Source organism: Lissotriton helveticus, chromosome 1_1 (genome assembly GCF_964261635.1).
Source record: "Lissotriton helveticus chromosome 1_1, aLisHel1.1, whole genome shotgun sequence".
Lineage (NCBI taxonomy): Eukaryota > Metazoa > Chordata > Amphibia > Caudata > Salamandridae > Lissotriton > Lissotriton helveticus.
Window position 1 is genome coordinate 1864690968 of NC_136057.1, and position 21836 is coordinate 1864712803.

Below are 21836 nucleotides of genomic sequence, written 5' to 3' on the forward strand. Positions count from 1 at the left end.
TGGTGCAGATTTTATTCATTTTCTCTTTGACAAATATGTTGACGGTGTTGTGCTTCTTGGAAAGGGGTGGGTTCCCCTTTGTTAGAAGGACTTAAGAATAGTACTGTTTCTATTGTTGGCTATATTGATGGTTGATGTGTAGTATACTCCTTTTATGGCGATTGTAAGTTTGCTGTGGAACAGGCACCTCATATGATTGCCAACCTGTAAATGTTTTCTGCAGTTGCTCTGTAAGCATGGGGCAAGCCTGCTACCCTGCAGGTCTCAGGTTTAAAAATAAGCTTGGCAAATTCAGCCTTTCTTCCTCACGTGGGCGATACAATGAGTACCACTGTGTTGGCTAATGGGTGTCAGCAGCCTTCCATATCATTTACCTTGCCACCAGTCTGCAAAGACCTGTGGATAAGAAAACAGTCATCTTAGACCCTTCTCAACAGCAGCCACAGGAAGTGGTCTATGTAGGTTCTCAGGGATCTGCATTCTGCAGTCTCATATACTTTAATTATTATGTAGCTCCTCTGCTTTAACTACTGGAGGCAAGAAGACTCTCCTTCAATCATGCTGATGACACCAATCTTCTTTTCAAACCACTCTTGTCCTCATTCAAGAAATAGAACATTCCAGTCGCTTCCTGACTGAGCACTGGATGGAAGACAGATCTTTTAAAAAACAAATCCCAACAAAACCAAGATTAAGATGGTGGGAGCCAAGTTTGTTTTGCCTTGGCACATATGGCTGGCAGGACCAGGTCTTCTTCCTACTCCACTTTTTAAGGGAAAGAACCATTGACTCTAAAATCATAACAGTTAACTGAGCTGTAGGAAACTGGCTAATCACAAGAGGATTGCACTATAGCAATACACTCTATGCTGACATCCCAACCCATCTTCTTCACAGACTTAAAACCATCCAAAACATCCCCGCCAGACTTATCCTCGACCTCCTTCGGTGAACCCACACCACTCAGAGAGCTCCACTGGCTCCCCATCCAGAAGAACTGCCAGTTCAAACTTCTCACACACTCATTCAAGTCACTACACAATGTGAGACCCACATACCTCAGTCACTGGCTCCACTTCCACCAACCCACCAGCCCACTTTGCTCAGCATCACTCCCGCTTGCACACACACCCCAACTACACAATAGCAGAATGGGAGGTCGATCATTCGCCAACCAAGCCGCCAAATACTGGAACAACCTCCCCCAACACAACAGGGCCTCCTCCTCATTTCTTGAATCCGCAAGAAGCAGAAGACCTGGCTTTTCAATTAGTCTTCATGCAGGACCATCAAGACTGCCTGTACTCAGGCCTCTCCTCACCACACACATAGTCTCTCCTACTCAGCGCCTAATACCCTCACAGTTAACAAGAAGCTCTCTACAACTCCACTTTACGTTACATTACATTGATTCAGGAGCATACCTTTCTTCCTACCTCTCCCAGGACTGATAGTGGTGACTGATGCATTGCTTCCGGGTTGGGGTGGTCATCCGGGAGAGGTCGAGAATAGGGGCCTCTGGTCTCCAGCGGATTCATAGCTACACATGAGCCTTCTGTAGCTGAAGGGCATCCGCTTGCTGCTGAAAGCCTTCCTTCTGTCTCTCAAGGGGAGGCTTAGGTTCAGGTGCTCACGGGCAACACCACTGCCATGTGATATTGCAGCAAAAAGGCAGGGTGGGGTTTAGACCTTGTGCCAGGGGGTGCTTGCCTCTGGAAATGGCTGGGCCGCCAAGGAATTTTTTGGGTGGCGAACCACCTGGTGGGCTCTTTGATCGCCTTGGTAGACAAACTCCGCAGTGGGCGCCTAGCAAATCACGCATGGCATTTACACCTGGAGGTAGTGTAAGGCCTCTTCCACAAATGGGGATAACTGTGGTTAAATCTATTCGCTACCCTCAAGAATGCTTAATATCAGCACTTCTGCATCACTTGCAGAGATGTTTCTGCCTTGAGTGGAACTCAGAACTGCTGTGTACCTTTCCTCTGATATCACTCCTGCCCAGAGTTCTCAAGAAGATCAGGACAGACTGTGCCGAAGTCATCCTAGTGGCTCTGGATTGGGCATGGAGAGTATGGTATCCAGACCTCCTGGACTTGAGCATATGTTCTCGGATCAGGCTGCTCCTCGAGGAGGACCTGCTGTCTCAGCAACTGGGCAGGGTTCTGCACCTGGACCTTCAGTCTTCACCCTCGTTTTTGGACATTTTGTGGTGACAGCTGAACACCTTTGACATTCCTGTGGTGGTTGACAGCCAGGCATGAAAACTATATATGCCTGTCATTGGGAACAATTTGTATTTTGGTTTGACACACATCAGCTTGACCCTCTCCAGACCAAGTTTTCTAACTGTCTGTTTTGTCTCTTGCTCGGAAAGTCTTTCCTTGGGGCCCGTTTAAAGGTTATCTTTCAGCCATTTCGATTTTCTCACAGTTGCCAGATAAACCCAACTTGTTTAAGTCACCAGTTGTGCTGCAATTTCTGAAAGAGCTTCAACATGTTTCCTCCTTCTCCTTTTGTGATGCCCAATGGGACTTTAATCTAGTCCTCCCTCACTTATTTGATATGCACTCGGCTCGAGCCACTTCACAGCTGTCCCTTATGGCCTCTTACTAAGACATCTTCCTTATCGCCATCACCTTAGCACTGCGTGAGTGAGCCTCAGGCTCTGTGTATCAGTTCAACATGTACTAACCTCTTCCTAGACAAACTGGTTCTGTGAACAAGAATATCATTTCTGCTAAGTTGTGACACTGTTCCATGTCCGTCAAACTATCACCCTGCTGGTGTTCTATGCTCCACCCCATCCCGATAGGAAGAGGTTCCATTACTTGGATCCAAAAAGAGCACTCCACTTTTACATTGATTGGATCAAGGAACACAAGGTAGAGGCTCAGCTCTATGCAGGGTTTTCCAGAGCGAAAAAAGGCAAGGCAGGCAAGGAAAGGAAAGGACCAACTCTTGCTGGATCATACTCTGCATTATGATCTGCTACACATTGCCCAAAAAGTAGTCTCCTGAATGACACTGTATTCATTCTACCAGGGCCAAAGATGCTACCACTGCGTTAGCATGTGGACTCCCTGGCCTTGACCCAGCCAGGCAGCTAGCAGGAGCGTCCCTTCATACATTCATGAAGCACTGTTATCTGGCAGCCAGGTTTGCCAAAAGGGGCATTTAGGCTGTTCGATCCTGAGGAACTTTCTGCTTTGAGTCCATTTCCATACCCACCTCTAGTAGTTACTGCTTTGGTAGTTATTCAAAGGTGAGGAATCTGCTTCTAGAAGTCTTCATCAGAAGAACAACTTACATACCTTTGGTAATGCTCTTTCTGGTAGTGACTCTATTTAGCTGCAGATTCCTCACCGACCCTCCCATTCTCACCGTTCTGTGATAAAACTCTATCCATTAATAAGATTACAAGTGTAGAAATCTGCAAACTGGTCACAACCAATTCACTGTTGGGGCTTTGAGTCTAGGGACATGGAAGCAACTGGAGGGATGTCACTTTTATAGGCTGCACATGTCCTTTTCAGAGCAAAACGGCATCACTGTGGAGCCGCATGGTACCACCTTACGGCAAGCAAAGGTACTGCTGAAAAGTTTCCTGATCCAGTCTGGTGTCTAGGGAATATTTAAAAGGTGAGGAATGTGTGGTTAGATAGAGTCTCTACCAGAAAGAGTGTTACTGAAGGTAAGTAACCTGTTCTCCTGGACTTATGTGTAGTCATGCTGCTCTATAATCACCTTAACCCTTCTGTTTCCCTTCACAATGATAACTGAGTGTAGTTCAGCTGCTCTTTCGTCCATGTTCACTATTTCCTGTAGTTTAAGTGGTATTTGGTTTCACTTTCCCACCTCCTGGTTGGTTACGGGTTGCAAACTATATTTTGGGGTTCAGAAATGCACTGCTAGCCCAACCTCTAAAATAGCAACTTGTGAAACAGATACCCATGAATAATTGCTTCACCAAGAGGCACGGGTCATTCGTTGTCCTGGTTGCACAATGATGAATAAATACAAAAAAGTAACAAAACAAAGTACTTTTCATTCTTGATAGTGGCACGAGAGAACATGAGAGCATTGTCTTAAAAACATTAATAAGGTGCATAATTCACAATAGAATTTGTTGGTATGGAGCATATAGTGAAATTGAGAGTACACATGGGACCAGAAGTGAATTGCAGAGAGCCTCTTCGACAAGTGTATTAAGTGTTGGATGTGATGCTACCAGTCAACAGGCACTTTGTGAATGGTCACCCTCCTCTTTCTTATCAGGCTATAGCCCCTTGATATTACACCACCACCACCTACAAAAAGCACCATGTTGCCATTGTCTGATATGCTGTATCACTCATTTCTGCAGGCATAGTAATCTTGGCGTGCGGCCAAAGGGACTGCCCTCGCTGGTAAAGAGTGGGGTGCCCGAAGCTTTAAGAGCAGAGGTATGGCAGCTGCTGGCAGGCTGCCATGACAACCAGGCCATGCTGGAGACGTACCGGGTGCTCATCACCAAGGTAAGCAGTTGTACCTCCCTTTACTGTGACTGTGCAAAAGAACCAGCATTCAGTTTTGTAATAGTTGTGTGTTTGATGATGGTCAAAATGTTAGTGGTTTTGTTTCAAAAGCAGAACTGTGTGAGCAGATGTTTTTTTTTCTTCTCAAGAATGCTTTTTTTTTTTTAAACCTCGCCTACTGGACAGCATATGCGCTTTCTGTTGCGGGACATATTTTGGTCTCACCAAGAACATACAGGGGAGGATGGGAACCTGCCCATTACCTTACCATTGATTGAGTTTCCTGTCACTCTCATTTACCTGCTTCTATTGTGTGCCCCAGCTTGTCAATCTGGGTTTGGCCCCTCCCATTGAGCATTGCCTCTGTCCCATCACTTTTGATTGGCTGGCTTCTGTGTTCCCACTGATTGCTTTTCATACATTACTTTTTTTTTTTCGATAATCACTCCATGAGAGTGAAGGTTTTTCCCAATTGTATCCCTTGTGTACTTCTTTCCTCCTGCACTCCGTCTTGCACTCTGTTGTCTGTGTCCTCTTTCGAGCACCCCTCCATGTTGTCCTCACCCTCGTGTACTCCCCGCCCCGTCACATGCTTGCCAGTGTGCTTCTCTCCCACCTGTTCTACTTTGCCAGTTGGTTTTCTTCCCCATGCCTTCACCTTCCATGTTATTTCATCCCATTCAGCTGCATCGTTGCTTCCACCTCCCTTGTGTTGCTGCTATCCCTGTTCCTTCCACCCACATTAAAAAAGAGAGAAATCTTGTGCTCATATTTTTCTTTAAATTGAAAAAATCACCTGGGTCATTTTTAGTCTTGTGCCAACAGAGTGGCATTGGCGGCCGAGTCAAAGTATTTTTTTTTTTTGCTTTAACCTTGAAGGCCCATCATCAGTGAACAGAAAAATGTATTGGACAATGTGGGCGTATAAACTGGTTATATGAATAACTGAGTGCAGTAAACACAACATTTCCACATGCAATTCCTAATTTTCGCCACCTAAACTCAGAATAGGAGGTATTAGCTGCTTCTGCTAAATTCCTTGCCCCAGGTATCGACGTTTATCAGGAGTTGATACCCTCCACCAGCCCACTTGTAATCGAAGTCTAGGATTAAAGGACAGGAAGAAGTCAACCTTTGGCCCTTATAGTATTTTTATGTTTATGGCCTCAAGCAGCGCTGGTCTGGGAACCCACAACAAACCCACCTAAAATGTTCAGACCATCCCGCTCCCTTCCACCTCTCGGAGCTGCCACCTCTCTTCTTTTGTATTTCCTTTCACTCACTCCTTAGGCACTGAGTGGTCCTGCTATAATGAACCGAGGGGTGTTGGAGAAGCTAGCAGGGTCACCAGCAGCGGTCCTCTGCCTCCAGAAACCAATCTCTAGTGACTACCACCCACTGTGAAAAAGCCCAGTGGAAGACATGGGAAGTCCGGCCCTGGCCCCAAGCTGTCGCCTTTCAAATTGTTCACCTTTAGATGTATGCTGGGCTAAGGCATCGGTTGCCTGTCTCTGCTCCACAGTAGTAGGCGACAAACTTGGCACAAGGCCCCTCACAATAAAGAGAACTTAGCTCAGCAGCAAGGCGGCTTTGGAAAACCTGGTGCCTCCCTTGCTCACTCTTATTCCTGATGTTCATACACATTCCTGCTAAACCTTCCTGGACAGTATCCACTATTTATTTCTCACTTTTGTGACCGTGTTCAGCAGTTCCTGCTGCTTTACACCCAGACTTTCACTGGGGCTATTGCCCCAGGTTCCTGCATACCTGCAAACTTTCATGTTCTTCTCATCCTAACATTTAAAGATGAAAGACCCATACAAGAAACTGATGCTCCCAGTAAGCAATGAGGGTTTAACTCACAGCACTTTTAAAATACATATATGAACGTTTAGCTGGGGATCTTCAGGATTACACCTGGTGGGATTACATTCAGAATAAATTTCTATGCACTGGGAGGTCAGGTACTTGCCTTCCAAGAGGCGATCTATGAGAGATGGTGGCTAATGCTACGGACAGTGTCATCTGCCCGATACTGGGCCTCGATTGCCGAAGACAGGTTCAACATTGGAGGGATTCCATCTAGGCCTGCTTTTTCCGATTCTTCATAATATATGTTATTTCGATGATCTACAAATGTGCCTGTGACAAAAGAAACAAAATAAGGCTTTTTTGTGTGATACCCAAGGTGTTTTTTTACAGCCACTGTGACCTAGTCGTTTTCTTGCCTTTATCTGATTTGCTTCTTTGTCAAGATGTTTCCGCTCTGTTGCTAGTTGGCCAAACCATTGCTTGCTGGCAAGGTATCCGCCTCGCACTTGTTCTCCTGGATATTTTAATGTTGCATAGAGCTCCTTTTGAATGATCAGGCACGTGTTGTTCATTCTACTCACATTAAAAGAAATTCGAAAAACATTTGGTGAGTGTGGTGCTGGTGCTTCTTGTTCAGAGCGTGCACGTCTTGGTTGTTTTTTGGTCTGTTATTTTACCTTACTGCTTTGACATTGGTTCTGTAATGTTATACCATGCACGGATGTTGGTATTGTATTTGCTCTGATGACACACCTCGTTGCTCATGGTGTGCACGTGTCATTGATTTTGACATCTGATTTTTCTTACTACCATAACATTTCTTGGGCAGTCTCATGCCCCACGAGGAAATGAGCAAGTTGTTGTTAAGTGTGATGCTCCCTGCCTACCACAGAAGTAACCAGAGCGGACTCCTTTGCTGGTGTTTCGAGGCGAATGCACGTTACGCATTAAGCTCCAACAAGTACTAACACAAGGAAAAGGAAATCCCTCCTGTACCCCCTGTAAAACCCCAAGAACCTTCATAGGGTGCATGAAGATGGCATGGCTTTCTGTCGCCGCCTGAATGATAGGATAAAATCGGATGCAGCGAATAGTAGGGCGTCATTATTACTTCCAGATACTGTAGAATAATCACATAGGAAGATTCATACGCTGCTCACCATTCAGAATCAGAAAACACCTGCAGGGAGATTAGGGCAAGCACCCATTAGAGTTGTCTAGATTAAGGAAACCACAAAAAAGAATAACAAAGCAGCTGCATAATCCCATGCAGTGCCCAGGCATTATCATTATTCAAAAGGTAAAGGCAAGCGGCACAAGGCAGTGCTGGGTTCAAACGCATGAACTTCTGGCACAACGGAGTCCGACTTGGTTGTGGCCCATCCATGTAGGCAAAGACGGTGCCCACTTAGGGTACCAGTTTAATGTGAGGCATCAATATTTTGGGGAAAATCATATTAAAAAAAGGTTGGTGCCACTGATTGTATGTTTGCCTAAGGTACCAGCTGCTGGCAACCAATCACGAGCCAGTCATGGCCTAACTGAGAAGTGAGGTGGAACAGCATCCTCACCGATGACAACGGAAAGCTGGAAACAGCTGCAGATGTGTAGCTGGGCACAACTCTAGTGCAGCGCAGACGAGCAGATTCAGGAGCTGCAGGCGTTTAGCGTGGGTTGCGTAAATAGTACATCTTGGTAATAGCCGCAGCAGTGCATATGGCTAAAGTGAAGTGTATACTGATCGCATGATGTGTGATAGTGAGTGAGGTTCTCCATTCTTGAGAATTCACAGCCAGCCCTGATCCTGCCAACAGACTTTGGCATTCTCACAGCATCATGTGTGCTTGCTAGTTGAAGGACAAGCCTGGCAGTAGAAGTTCTATCAACGCAGGCGGGCTTGAGAAAAACCAAGCACTGATTTAGGATCAGCCAGTCTATCTGATCCGTTTGAATACTATGTTGGGAGAATTTTACATCAAGGTCAGACCCTGTATTAACACCATGCCCTGGATTCCTACAGGCTCACAGAAACAAGGTGGTTCAAGAGATTGTTCTCTATCTGGATTTTAGTCATTGTTAATGATCATTTACAATAGAAGTAGCAATTCAACCATCTGATGACATGCAAAGCAATTAGTAGGTTATTGTATGAGGTGGGATACTGCTTGATCCTGGTCAGCACGTATTGGTCTTTTCCATGCAAAACTTTCTGTTTGATCCAATATACTTTTTTTTAAAAAGGGAGAACACATCCATGCTCATGCCCAAGGATACAAGGCCTTGTTTTGGGAATGATGCTGTATACATGGTGTGTATTCTTACACAAATTTTGCTTATGGTCATCGCAATGTTCTTTAATTACTTTCTGACACCATCTTAGAAACATTCAGATAGAGTTAGCGTAAACATATCTCACCCTTATGCACACAATATCATACTTTTCCCAAGGACACATCTGCGTCAAATCTAGTACTTCCTCCAAATTAGGCCTGGGCAGGAATTCTGCTCCGCTCGCGGAGTTTTTCAGGCTTCGCATAGTGCACGGAGTTCCCAAAAACTCTGCGCGGCGCAGCGGAGTAGAGTTTTTTCCTCACTCGTGCTTGACAACGTTATTTTGGCAAGCACAAGCGAGGAAAATTTTAACCCGGAACACCTCACGGTGACATTTCTCAACAAGGGCGGTCGTGGATGGCCGCTACCACTTGCTTTGAGAAACCTTCCGTTCACGTTGAGGAAGCTGCCACTCAAGTAGAACATCTACTCGAGCGGCAGAAAGAAGCAGCACTCTTCTGCGATGCACACAGTGCCATTTGCGCTGATTTTCAAGCACGGCACAGACACCTAGCGCTAAAAATCAGCACGAACCGAAAGACCTAACGTACTCCGCCACTTGCAGAACTCTACGTAGTGCAACTGCGTTTTTTTGGTCACCTGGAACTCCGTGAACTCTGCAAGGCCTACTCCAAATTAAGGCACATTTTTCTCCACAGCAAATCTGCAATCTCTAACTGTGATCACATTTCAACTGCTATCATGAATCAGGACCTGGATATCCTATCTTAAATGTCACCTATCTCGCCACCATTGGATATGACCTTGAGGGTAAAACAGGTGTTTGGGGCATGGTGGACATCATCTGCTATGGCAACCTAACCTGCTCTCTTATTCAGCTACACCATTCTCTTGCTTTGAAATATTCTAAATAGAAGTGATCATATCTGTCTCGTGCAAAATGAGACACTCCAGCAGTTGCCACTTCTGGGAGCGACTCCATATTCTTAAATGAGCTCATTGAACTAATTCCCTCCAATTTTCTTTTCACTTTTGATACGATCTTCTTGGGAGACTTTGCAATCAGATGGAATAAAACTCTTGACTGCCCTCCCTGGAATTGGCATTCTTTCGCTCAGCAATATTACACAAACCTCCCAATGACAAAGGCACCATTCTCAACCTTATGGTCACCAAACAGGACCTCATTAAGGTCTCAAATCCCACACATATTAACTGGTCTGATTCATTAAAAAAAAAATCTTTTTATTAAACAATTGTTCAGTACATAATAATACAGTAGTTCAATCAATGACAAGATACGCATCACAGAGAGAAGACTTTGCACCATTGCAATAACTAAAGGAAGACGATAGATGCCTGTGAAATCAATGTGCATATCAATCATCATACAATACAGAGTAGCATATATCATATGTCCAAATAATTGTGTTACTTTTGCCCTCATGTGGAAAGCACTTTTCATTGTCTGTATTTGCACCAGTGCTCCCACACCTTCCCCCGTTTCCTGGGGCAACCTGACTTTTATATACTACCTCTTCTGCTCGTTGGTACCAGTCCAGGTCACTTCCCGTAGCAGGTCACTATCCCATAGTGGCGTCCAGTTTGTCAGTTTACCGTCGCATCCCAGAAATTTGTTAGCATCCTGCCATATCCTTACCACTGTCTGAGTGTAAACCGGCAGCGTTCCTTCCCGTCTTTTTCTGCATAACATTGAATGATAACCCCGACTACCCATAGCTTGTCTATCTACACGATATGCTGATGCTTCCATGTCAGCGAGCACCCACTCACTGATGATGATCAACTGAGCTGCCCAATAATACTTGCATATGTCTGGGACAGCAAACCCTTCCTTAAACACACCTCTTTGGAGCTTACTGAGTGCGATTCGTAAGCAGTCCCCGTCCCATAGATGTTTACGTACATCACGTCCACTTACCTAAAGAAGTCAGGTAGCATTTTATAGGGGGTATTTTGAAGCACGCAAAGCAGACGTGGGAGGTCCACCATTCTAATGAGGACAGCCCTGCCCATGAAAGACACTGGGAGCGTCTGCCAGAGGGCGACATCATTGCTCAAGTGCTCCAGTTGGGGGAACAAATTTCTCTTAAAAAATTCCCCTCCATCTCACGTCTCATAAATGCCTCAGTACTGAAAGCTGCCATGCTCTATCGGGGCAGTACACCTCGATGACAGGGCTGGAGTGCCTCTGGCAAAGGGAAATATGAGGGATTAATCCCAATTGATCTGGTAACCAGAGTAGCTACCAAAGTGGTCTGATTATTTCTTGATCCTGTTTTTAATCTTCTATTAATCACTAAAACAGGAGCTCAAATGGAAAGAGAATATATCTGTGGGGTTGAAATTAGTGGTCCTGAGCTAAGATAACCTGTTCTCTTCCTCCTCTTCCTCCTCTGATCAACTAAATGTTGTCATCCAGATTGACATTTCTTACATCAAAGCCATCATGAACGGCTGTCCTCTAAGTTCCCCTCAACTCTGTTTCAAAAATAAATTTTGATAGGACAAACTGTAAGAACATTATAGAGAATCCCACAAAATTCCTCTCTCCGTCAAACGGCTTAAACAGAAAAGAAAAAAGCTACAAATCTTCCATACTGTCTGCAACCCCATTCTCTTTCAGACTAACAGCACCTTTCCTTCTGGACCTGTTGAATCCAGGTGCAATGGGGTTGGCTTATTCTTCTCCATCAAAATAATCAGAATCTGAGATCAACTTGATGTCCTCAATGGCGTCAGTGAAATTAGGGAAAATCTCCTCAACACTTCTCTGCAGTCTTTCTTTCCTAAATCAACCTAAATGAGCTTCCACTGCAAGGTCATTCTGTCCCTTCTCTGAAGAGGTACTTCTTCTGTTGTTATAGGTACTAAGCTGTCTGCGAACTTTGATGACAGTAGCCTTCTTACTCTTCTAAAGGGCTTACCCATGCTTTTCTCTCACTGTATGGTTTTCATTAACTATGCTCTTCAAAATGTCTTTTGACTGCAGTGCCTCAAAGATGTGCACATTACACCGATCGTCAAAAAAGCAAAGCCTTGACCGCTCAGGTATTGAGAACACCCTATCTCTGGCTTAAATTTCCTGCTATGGTCATTGAGAAATGTGTTGCCTAACAATTAGGAAAACATTTCCAGTGAAATTACCTTCTTGACATGTTTTAACACTGAATCTGAAAAGTGTGGAAATCCTTCACACTTTTGATGAAGGTCACTTTTTCTTCTCAGCCTTCTGTAGCTAATGGCTGCTTACAGCACTGTGACCACCAAATCACACTAAATACTGACAAACATAGGATGGTCCTGGCTGAAAATAGACTGAAATAGTTGTGGTCTTATCTCTCTGATCCTACCCGCCTAATAACAATAGGTAAGGTGCTTCCTTCTCTTTTGCCACATGGGTGCTTGATTTAAATCTCTGTTGAACCAAAGGGTCAAGTATCTTGGGATATATCTTAATCACTTCACTGATGATACCCACGTTTGTCTTAAATTGTGCTTCCGTGAAGCGTACATCCACGGTCATAAATGGATGGACCAAAAACATGAAAACTGCTGTGCCCTAAAGTCTGAATTTATTATTCTTAGGATCTGAACAAGCAAAAAATGGCTCACGTGAAACAAATGTATTATTCTCTCACTAAAATCTAAACAAGCTAAAAAGCTACTCACTTGAAGCCATTAAGTATGCTGGTACTATCCCTAAATGGTGAACCACTCCAAAATGCATTGGTTTCAATTTTCATGAAAATCTACATGTCAAAGAGGGCATACAACAAATGGATTTGTCTGCGGGATCCAACTACAAAAGCTCAAAATGATCAAACATATTCACTGGCCATTATTTGAAATAGGTAGTTGAGGCTGTGGTACTATATCCCCTTTTCTGTAACACAGTTGTCTGTCTTCTAAAAGGAAAACCAACCTGATTAAAATGATTCTGACAAATCTTTTTCGTCAAACCCATTTAAGATTAAAGGCTGCCAGACAGCGCAGCTGTCTGCTTTGCTAATTACATTTTGGGTACATTCTGAAAACGTCCCTGGGAATCCATTCAACCCATTGCTTAGCATTGGCTTTGTGTTTTGTAACTCATTTTTGCATGCTTTCTATTTGCTGACTTTATTTGTTTTAGGTTCGTACCTCCTATGGAGCATAGCCTATTTACTGTATTCTTCCACCAGTGCTTGCTTTGTTTAAACAGACCTTTAAATCTTGTTCTTGTCGCATTTGCTATGCATTCAAAGACAGATATCAAATGTCAGGCTGTGTCTTCCAAGGGCCTGGGGCCAGATGTACGAAAGCATTTAGCATTTCTTGACGGACCGAATCACTATTTTGGGGAATTAAGAAATGCTAAATGGCCTTTCCATATGTACAAATGCCGTTTGGGAATCCCAAAATGCGATTTCTACCCAGCAGAAATCACATATTGTGATACCCAAATAGGAAATTGCAAATAGGGATGTCCTATTTGCGATTTCCTAAGCACATGTACAAAACATTTCCTAAATACTAAATGGGCATTTAGGAAATGCAATTACCATAGACTCCAAGTCGATGGTAACCATGTGCAATTTAAAGGAAGCACTCCAAAATGCTTTTTTTTAAAGTGCTATAAAGCACACACATATACGGCATGTGTGCACTTTACATGTGCACCACTTTTTTGGGGGTGCATCAATGGGGGCCTTAGACTGATAGTCATCCTTGCTATTTCCTAATTTGTGATTTCCTATTAGGAAATAGCAAATTAGGAAATGCAAAACCATTTGTACCTATGGGCCCCATACGAACGAATGGTTTGGTATTTCCTAAATAGCGATTCCTTGATAGCGAATCCTACTCTGTACTGTACTCTGTAAAAACACATTGGCAAAGCCAATAGCTCTTTCATAGCTGAGACCTATTGGCTGTGCCAATGCTTGTTTAAACTATTTTACTTAATGACTGGCTTTGAACAGATTGACTAAACTTAGCCGTCCCCCACCCCGATCCTTTCAGCTTCCCTGTCATTAAAACGCTTTGCTCTGTACAAGCATCCGTTCTCATCGAGGATTTTTTTTCCCATGCCTTCTGACCAAACAGAAAGTTACGTTTTCACCCTCTCCCAAACGGCTATCATGCTTAGCACAATTAACTTAATTGTCTAAATATTTCTGTTCGTTGTATCGTGGTTCCTCGCTATTTCTGTGTATTTGACAGGCTTGTTTTCATCATTAACTGTCCTGGTCAAATAACGACTAATGTGCTTGAAATGTTTCCACAGGCCAATGGATGATTGCCTTTTTGGTTGTTCTATAAGTAAAGCACCCTGAAACGTGGATAGTTGAAATTCGCTATACTAAAAAACAATATAACATATCCTAGCTGTTTAACCTACTGCCTTGGTTTCTAGAATCCATCTGTACAGGCTGAGCAACGAAACACCGACCCCAAGAAATCTTAGCATTGGCAACGATACTAGGTCTAAGTTTAATGTACTAACGCATTCAGCATGAGCACATTAGAGCCGAACACTCTGGAGGGCGATAGCAGGAGTGGACAGAGGGCAATAGTTTTAAAGTAGTTCCTCAGGCAGTTCAGAGCAAGCAGCCGAGTACGGGTGGAAGAATACACTCAAACACCCAGTAGCATTAGGTGAGAAATAAATAGCCCACTGGGCTGAGCCAGGAAGTGATCAACAAAATCTCATGCCAATGGCTAAAACAGGCCGGGAAAAGAAGGCAAATAGTTGAAAGGGAGAGCCCCAAAGTCCACTCTGTGTTGTCAAAATTTAGACCTAAATTGGCAAAGTCTTTCAGCAGACCCATCCACTCCCTTATCACACTGCAAACATCTTTATGAGAATTAAACTTACTTTAATTCGCCTTAAAGAGCACCGACCATTACTAAACTAAACGCTTAATAAATCTCTAACCATTCACAGCCAAACAACCTTTCCCAGCTGACTGATGGAAATTTCTGAACCATGTGAAAGGGGTTCACAGATAAAGAAAGCTCTCAATTTCTATATTTATGGTAGAAGCACTACAGAAATCTTGATGAAATATGATCTGCACCTGGATATGTATTCTGGAAGGAGGCTTCTTTTGTCCCTGCTTTTTGTAGCTCAGCAGCCTGCTTGCTGAGAAGTGATTCATTACGGATTTAAAACATTAGCATTTGCCTATAAAGTTAGGCATGAATAGTAGACCGCTATTACCCGCAGGCGAGGTGAGAATACATTGATATGCTTTTCACAGTGTCAATAGCTGTGATCTCTCTGTAGTGTTAGTAGAAATGTTTATTACTCAAACTTTAAATAAATCTACATCAAGGGGGTGAGAAGTGTGGTGGCGATAAATATTTTTGGGTGGTAACCTTGTAAGTCACTTATGTTTGTTGCAAGAGGTTTTTGTGTTTGTGTTGTACTCTTATCAGGGGGATTTGTATTGTGGAATGAACGGCTGACAATACATGGAGGTGCAAAGCCTAGAAACTGGTAGCACTAGACAGGAGCTGGCATTGTGAACTTGATGCTACAGATGTAGGAAGCATGAGGCCTAGGTTCATGAGATGTGTGCCACCCAGTGGTAGCATGGGTAAGGTGCAGGCAGTGTAAAGGGCTGGGACTGGGCATGACAGAACTACAATGTGGTCCAGGGTTTCAGCAGGATGGGACTTTGACTGTCTACCTTTGGCAGTGATGTAGCAAGGATGCCCTGGGCCTAATGCAAGCAAGGAAAATAGTTCCCCAACTTCCTGGTTGGGTAGTAAAATACAGGTATAACTGGGCTTTTGGGGGCCCCTCACTACCCTGGCATCCACTGCTCTAAGGATAGCCACGCCATGGCCCCTGCGTGGTAGTGTTAGGCGCAGGATGTGTGAGGTCCATAGCCAGGGCTACCAGTGGAGGGGTTAGGATGTGCAGGAAGTCTTGGGGGAAGAGGTTGTGTTTGCTGGATCTGCAGGGAACTTTAAGACCATGGGTTGTCCCTTGACTACTTGGGGTTTGCTAGAGCTAGAGCTGTTCACGCCTTTAGGCCCAGGAGTAGGCAGGGTATATATACACGGGAGAAGGCCACTCACAGATAGCAAGGAAAGTTGTGCAGTTCCTTAATACTGAATTGAATCACTGTTATGGTATGCTTTGTATATTTTCATAGCGCTCAACTCACCGGGTGTACTGGCACTGAAGCTGGAGCTTTAGGAGCCAAGCCAGGTTTGGAGCTAGGTGAAGAGCCAAGTCTTCAGTTTCTTGCTGATTTCAAGACCTGAGGAGGCGGCTTTGACGTGCAGGACAGGTAATTCCAGGCTTTAAGAGGGAGGTAGGGGAAGGCGCAACCACCGGATCTGGGTCTGCGTATGCAAAGGGGTGTGCAAGTAGGAGCCTTGCTTAATGGAGGAGTTTGGTAGGTTTTTGGAAGTGTATGCGGTTGTTGAGGTAAGTGGGGCCAATGTTGTGTAAGGCTTGTATGTGTGAGGAGTTTGAATAGTGCTCGTTTGTGGTCTAGGAGCGATGGGAGCTCTTTGAAGTGTGGGAGATGTAAGTGCAGGGTGGGAGGCTGAGGGTGAAGTCTTCTGGACAGTTGAACATTAAACAGCATAGAGTGTGTTGCCATAGTCCAGCTTGCTGATGATGAGGGCTTGAGTGACACCCCAACACAAACCTTTTTCGATGGAAAAAGAGACCATTCACTGAACTTGGAGGCGGGATCCTGATGCATCTGCAGTTAGAGTATTCACCAGAAAGATCATTACAGTGGTAAGTAACTTGTTCTTCGGATGGTTACTTCTAACCGCAACGTCTTCTCCTTGTGACTAGATATAATAGCTGTACCTCCCAAGGTGGTGGGCCTGTGAACCGGCGGCTCAGACCAAAAAGTCCTGCAGGACCGAGCAAGCAAAGTGCCCAGCTCGACGGACCTGACTTTCAAATTTCATGAACGTGTGCACCGACACTCACATAGCCTTTTGACAAATGTACAGGACGGGCACTCCACGTGCTAACGCTGTGGTAGCAGATTTGGCTCAGGTGGAATGTGCCTGTAAGGCTTCTTGGGGCTGCTTCTTAATGATTGTATGACATTGCAACGTATGCATTTACAACAAATGCCTTTACCATGCAGTGCTTTTACCACACATTGCTTTTACCACCCATGCCTTTACCACACATATACATTTTCCATGCATATACCTTTACTACACATACTTTACAACACAAAGTAAGTATATATAAGGTAAAGGACCCCCCACACATGTGTATCTATATATACATACATATTTATATGTGTATACATAAACTATTACTTATTTTTTTAATTGGGGAGAGAACCCCCCCCAACCCTTCTCATTTTTTAAAATTATTATAATAATAAATATTTTCTTTTTGGAGGGGGAATCCCACAGCCCCTCCCCTTTTTGTTACCTTACCGCACTATACCCTTGCCCACCCCTAAATCCTAATAATGACCTAACACACCATACCATCAAGACGTGGCTTTTCTCCAATCTTGAACCAACCGCCTCTCTTTCCGCCTCTATCTGATCTAGCGCTTGGACGCCCCGTTGCTGGGGCAGCCATAAGTTTTATAAGTGCTGATAACATAACATACCCTTACTCCCAAACCCTAAAAACACCCTTACCACCCTATGCCCCTAGCCACCCCTAAACGCTAAAAATACACTTACCACCTTATACCCCGACTCACCACTAAACCCTAAAAACACCCTTACCACACTATGCCCCTACCCACCCCTAAACCCTAAAAGCACTTACCTCCCTATACCCTTACTCACTCTTAAATGCTAATAACATCCATGCCACCCTATACCCCATAACCCTAAAAATACCCGTACCCTTACCCACCCTTAAATTAAACTTTAGCTGTGTGTGTGTGCATATATATATATATATATATATATATATATATATAACATGCTCACACACCTTAAATATACTTGCGTTTCATTGTAAAGACATATGCAAGGTAAAGGCTATTTGTGGTAATGGATGCATGGTAAAGACATTTCGTTATAAAGGCTATTTCCCCTTCTTAACTAGTGTGTAGAAGATCTTTATGTTGTGGAGAGAAAAATGTATGGAGAGGTGGTCTGTTTTTGCACTGTCTTGCACTTCTTTGCTCTGGAAGACCCTACAAAGAGCTGATCGTCGACTCCATGTTCTTTGGTGCAATCAGTATAAAAGCTTAGTTCCCTCTTAGGGTCCAAAATATGGAATTTTCTCTTACTCCTTAGAAAGAGTCTGTCCAACATAAAAGGGAATGACATTTTTAGTAGAAAGGAAGCTCAGGTCCTCAACACCAACCTATCTGGAAAGAATGTCTTATAAGGTGGGTCGACAGAAAGGGCCGTTAGCTTGCTCACACACTTAGTCGAAGTTAAGGAAATGAGAAAGACCATCTTCAATATTAGAAGTCTCTATGTGCTGCTGTGTAGTGGCTCAAAGGGGTGCATATCAATATAGTGAGGGCTGAGTTTAATTCCCACAGTGGCACCACACATGGTTTGGGCAGAAATAAGTGTTGCAAACCATTAAATATCTTATTGCAGGGGTGACTTAAATACAAAAATGGCTGATGCGGCAATAGCAAAAAAGGTGAAAGAGCAAATACATAGCCCTTAATAGTGTCCAGAGGAAATCCTTGCTGGGCCAAGGACAGAACAAACAGCAAAATGTCTGAAGGTTTTGCATGTAATGGGTCAACATTTTGGGTGCTGCACCAATCCACATAGCTGTCCCAATGTCTGGCGTACACTGATTTCATGGAAGGATGCCTCACCACCAGGATGACATCAAAAACCTTAGCAGGAAGGTAGAAGGTGGTGAACTGCTGCCACTCCATCTCCAAACATGGAGATGCAAATTGTGTAGGCCTGAGTGCAGTACCCTGCCCTGCTGCTGTGACAGAAAATCTTCCCAAAGCGGCAACTATAACTGATGTCCGATTCTCATGTATAGGTGTTCTGGGTACCACATTCTCCTGGCCCAATCCATTGCCACTAAGATTACATGGGCTTTGTTTTTCCTGATCTTCTTCAGCTTCAGGGCTGGAGAGGCAGTGGCAGGAAGGCATACAGGATTCCAGAGCTCCACTGTAGATGAAAGTGTCTCTGAGAGAGAACTGCTTTGGAAACTGCACCCTGCAGAAGTGCTGACATTGTGTGTTGTTGCCAGTAGTGCAAAGATTGAGCCATGGTTCTCTTCACTGCTGGAAGATGCCCTGTGCCCTGCCCACATGCAGCTGCCATTTATGATCCAAGAAGCGTCAGCAGCTGCGTTAGTCTGTCCACAAGTTTAGAGATCTTGCCAGGTGGTTTACCAGCAGAGAAGTCCCTTGGTGATCCAGCCACTTCTGAAGGAGCAGAGGCTCCTGACACAGGGACCAAAACACCACCCAACCCTGCCTTTTGCAGGTTGTGGTATTGTCTATGAGCACCTGCACCAGCCTTCCTCTGATGTTGGTCAAGAAGGCCCTCAACACCAAGTGAATCATCTACAACTCCAAAACGTTGATGTTGAGGCAAGTTTCTGCCAGAGGCCTCTGTTTTCCACCTCTCCTAGGTGGCTTCCCCAAACCAGCAGTGATGCATCTGTGAACACCGTCAGGTCACGGTCTAGTATCCACCACTACAGATCTTTTGTAGTCTCCTCCGATATCTTGATACAAACTGACAGGTTCCCCTGATGTTGTGCCCACTGGTATTTGAGGTCCCACTTTAGACCCTGCATGTGCCACCTGGTATGTTTGCCTAGCAAGATTGCAGGAGGCCGCCAACCTGAATTACCTACGAATCATCCGAACTGAGATCAAGGCCTGAGCCATCAGGATCTTAGCCTGAATGTCCTGGACTCTCCATTCCTGGGTAAAGGCACAAAGATTGTATCTTATCTGGAATAGCTCCAATGAAGTGGAGCATCTGCATAGGAGTCAGTTATGACTTCTGCTCTTTGATAGTGAACTTCTACAATTTTAAGAGTTTCGCTATTACCTGGAGGTGTTTGTTGACTGCCTGGGGCAAGCACGTCTTCAACAGCCAGGCATCAAGGTACAGGGAAACTTGTACCCCCAACCACCACCACCATCACTTACTGTACTTCATCTCTGAGCATCCTTCTCTATGGAAGAGTAGGCCCTGCCACCTCACCACAAGACTCTGCCAATGGAGACTTCTGGACCCTCTTTCTCTCTTTCCGAGAGTGCCAACAGCAACGTGGACACGGTGGACGACTCGCTGAAGGTTCAATCCTGGCTCGAGCCAGATGTCTTGCTCTGCCTCAGCCAAAAAGAACCCGAGTCTACCAGTGAGCAAGAACAGCCATCCTTTCACAGCTCTGCTCCGGTTTGGGGTTTAGTCATTTAGCTGTATTGATTAACAGACACACTGAGCCTCTTCGCCAGCACCTTCTCCCTGCTCTCATACATATGCCGCCTACCTCATTTCTCTATGAATTGAAACTTACTCATTCCCTCTCATATACTGAGCCTGTTTTCACCCCACTTCCATACTGATCGTGTCTTCAGCCCACTTGCCTTCTTTGCAAGCCTCCTGCCCCCTCACACTCCAAGCTTGCATCCTTCCTCCTTTTTGCATACTAAGCATGTTGTCCTCTCACTTAAGGATCTGTCGCGGGAAAGGAAGGTTGACTCCACCCTCCTCCTAGCTGCCACCGGTCTTTATAGTTCCAGGCGCTTCCCTGCCAAGCGCCTGCCCCAGACTGCTCCAACACGTGGCGTAAGTGCGAGAGGTGAGAGAGAAGCATTGGAGAGGAACAGAGAGACCGGGCAGAAAGAGATGCATCTAACAGCCTGGTGATGTAGGGCAGTAGTGAGCTGTGAGCAGTGGAAGAGGAGACAAAAATGCAGGGCAGGGAATAAATAACGAGGAGAAGGGGGAGACCGTGACAGGTTGGCCCGACTGTGGCAAAGTCAGTAGTGCGATATGCGACTGCCGCCTGCATTAGCAGGCCTCAAGAGACACCAGTTTATAATAGCATGTCCCTATCCACCTGTGAGCAGTTCACCTTCGCTTGGTGCACTCTTCCTGCCCCCATTCCACCCTCTAGGCACACTTCCTGCCCCAACCCTCAGCCTCTTGGCACGCTTCCTGAAATACCCCACCCTCCCCCCTTTTAATGTTTTTCCTTCCACAGCAGGCTGTCACCGCATGATGATTATTCTTTTGCTAGCTCAGCTCTTCGAGCCAAAGCTTACCCCTGGGTCACTTTGTTAGGCTCCTCCCTTAAAAACCCCTGCCAGAAATGCGAGTGTCCCTCGTCCCTCCCAGACAATCTTGCGCACCCTTCTTCCCTTTACTAAGTACACAGGGGAACCACTTTTGGTGCAGAAAGGACAAGGTTTATTTCACATTGCATAACACATGCATCATCATCATCATCACACTTAATGATAATTTACAATCCAAAGGCATAATTGGTCAATATGTCATCATTCCTTATCTTCAACTATCACATTTGACAGCACTCCTGGCCCAGGCCTGAGCGATGGCCCCTTAGCAGGTGTCTAGTGTTTGTGGCTTCTGGGCTTCCCTTGCTACAGAGATTTATGTGGGCGGCTGTCAGGTTTAGCCTTGGCTGCCAGTGCCATGTCCACCTGAGCCTTACCCTTGCTGACCAGTCTCCTGCTCCCAGTGCCCCTGCTGTGAGGCCTCCCAAGGACAGTGTTTGAGCTGCTCCTCCTGGTAGGCTACTGTTCTTTTCTGGCTGTCTTTGTGTGCTGTCTCCGCCATGCTGCCTGCGGTTTCCTAATCATCTGCAGCTCCCTGATTTGTCTGCAGCTCCCCCCAGTCCTTCCACTTAAGAAAGCTCTAGCTGCTCCAGTACCCCGACTATATTGAGAAGTAACATATCCATGCCCACCCTGGTCAAGTGGGCCCCGTCCACGTTCTAGTAACTCAGTGTTCTGAGATTGATAAGCCCATGTCTCATGAATCCCCAGCCGTTCGCCCTGAACCATTTCTCCATGGAGATGTTCAGCTTATGCCTGCACTTTGCTAAGGCCCTGTGGTCCAATGTTCCCCTCCTTCCCGACATGCTATGATTTCTGACCATAAGAGATCCGCTGGGCGGATCAGCCTGGCATGGGCTGTGAGCCCTGATATGATGATGATGATGATGATATGGGGCTTATAAAGCTCTCGAATGCCGAGGCGTCCTGGCGCTGATAGGTG

The 21836-nt window shown here is 45.1% G+C and overlaps 1 protein-coding gene across 2 annotated transcripts in view; it reads left to right on the plus strand.

Moving 5' to 3' along the window:
* Positions 1-21836, plus strand: part of RABGAP1L (RAB GTPase activating protein 1 like) — a 1373174-nt gene that overhangs the window by 528990 nt on the left and 822348 nt on the right. For both annotated transcript variants that reach the window (XM_078641752.1, XM_078641759.1), the window contains exon 15: positions 4367-4517. In XM_078641752.1, the coding sequence (XP_078497878.1) occupies positions 4367-4517 (151 nt within the window). The remainder of the gene's footprint in view (positions 1-4366; positions 4518-21836) is intronic.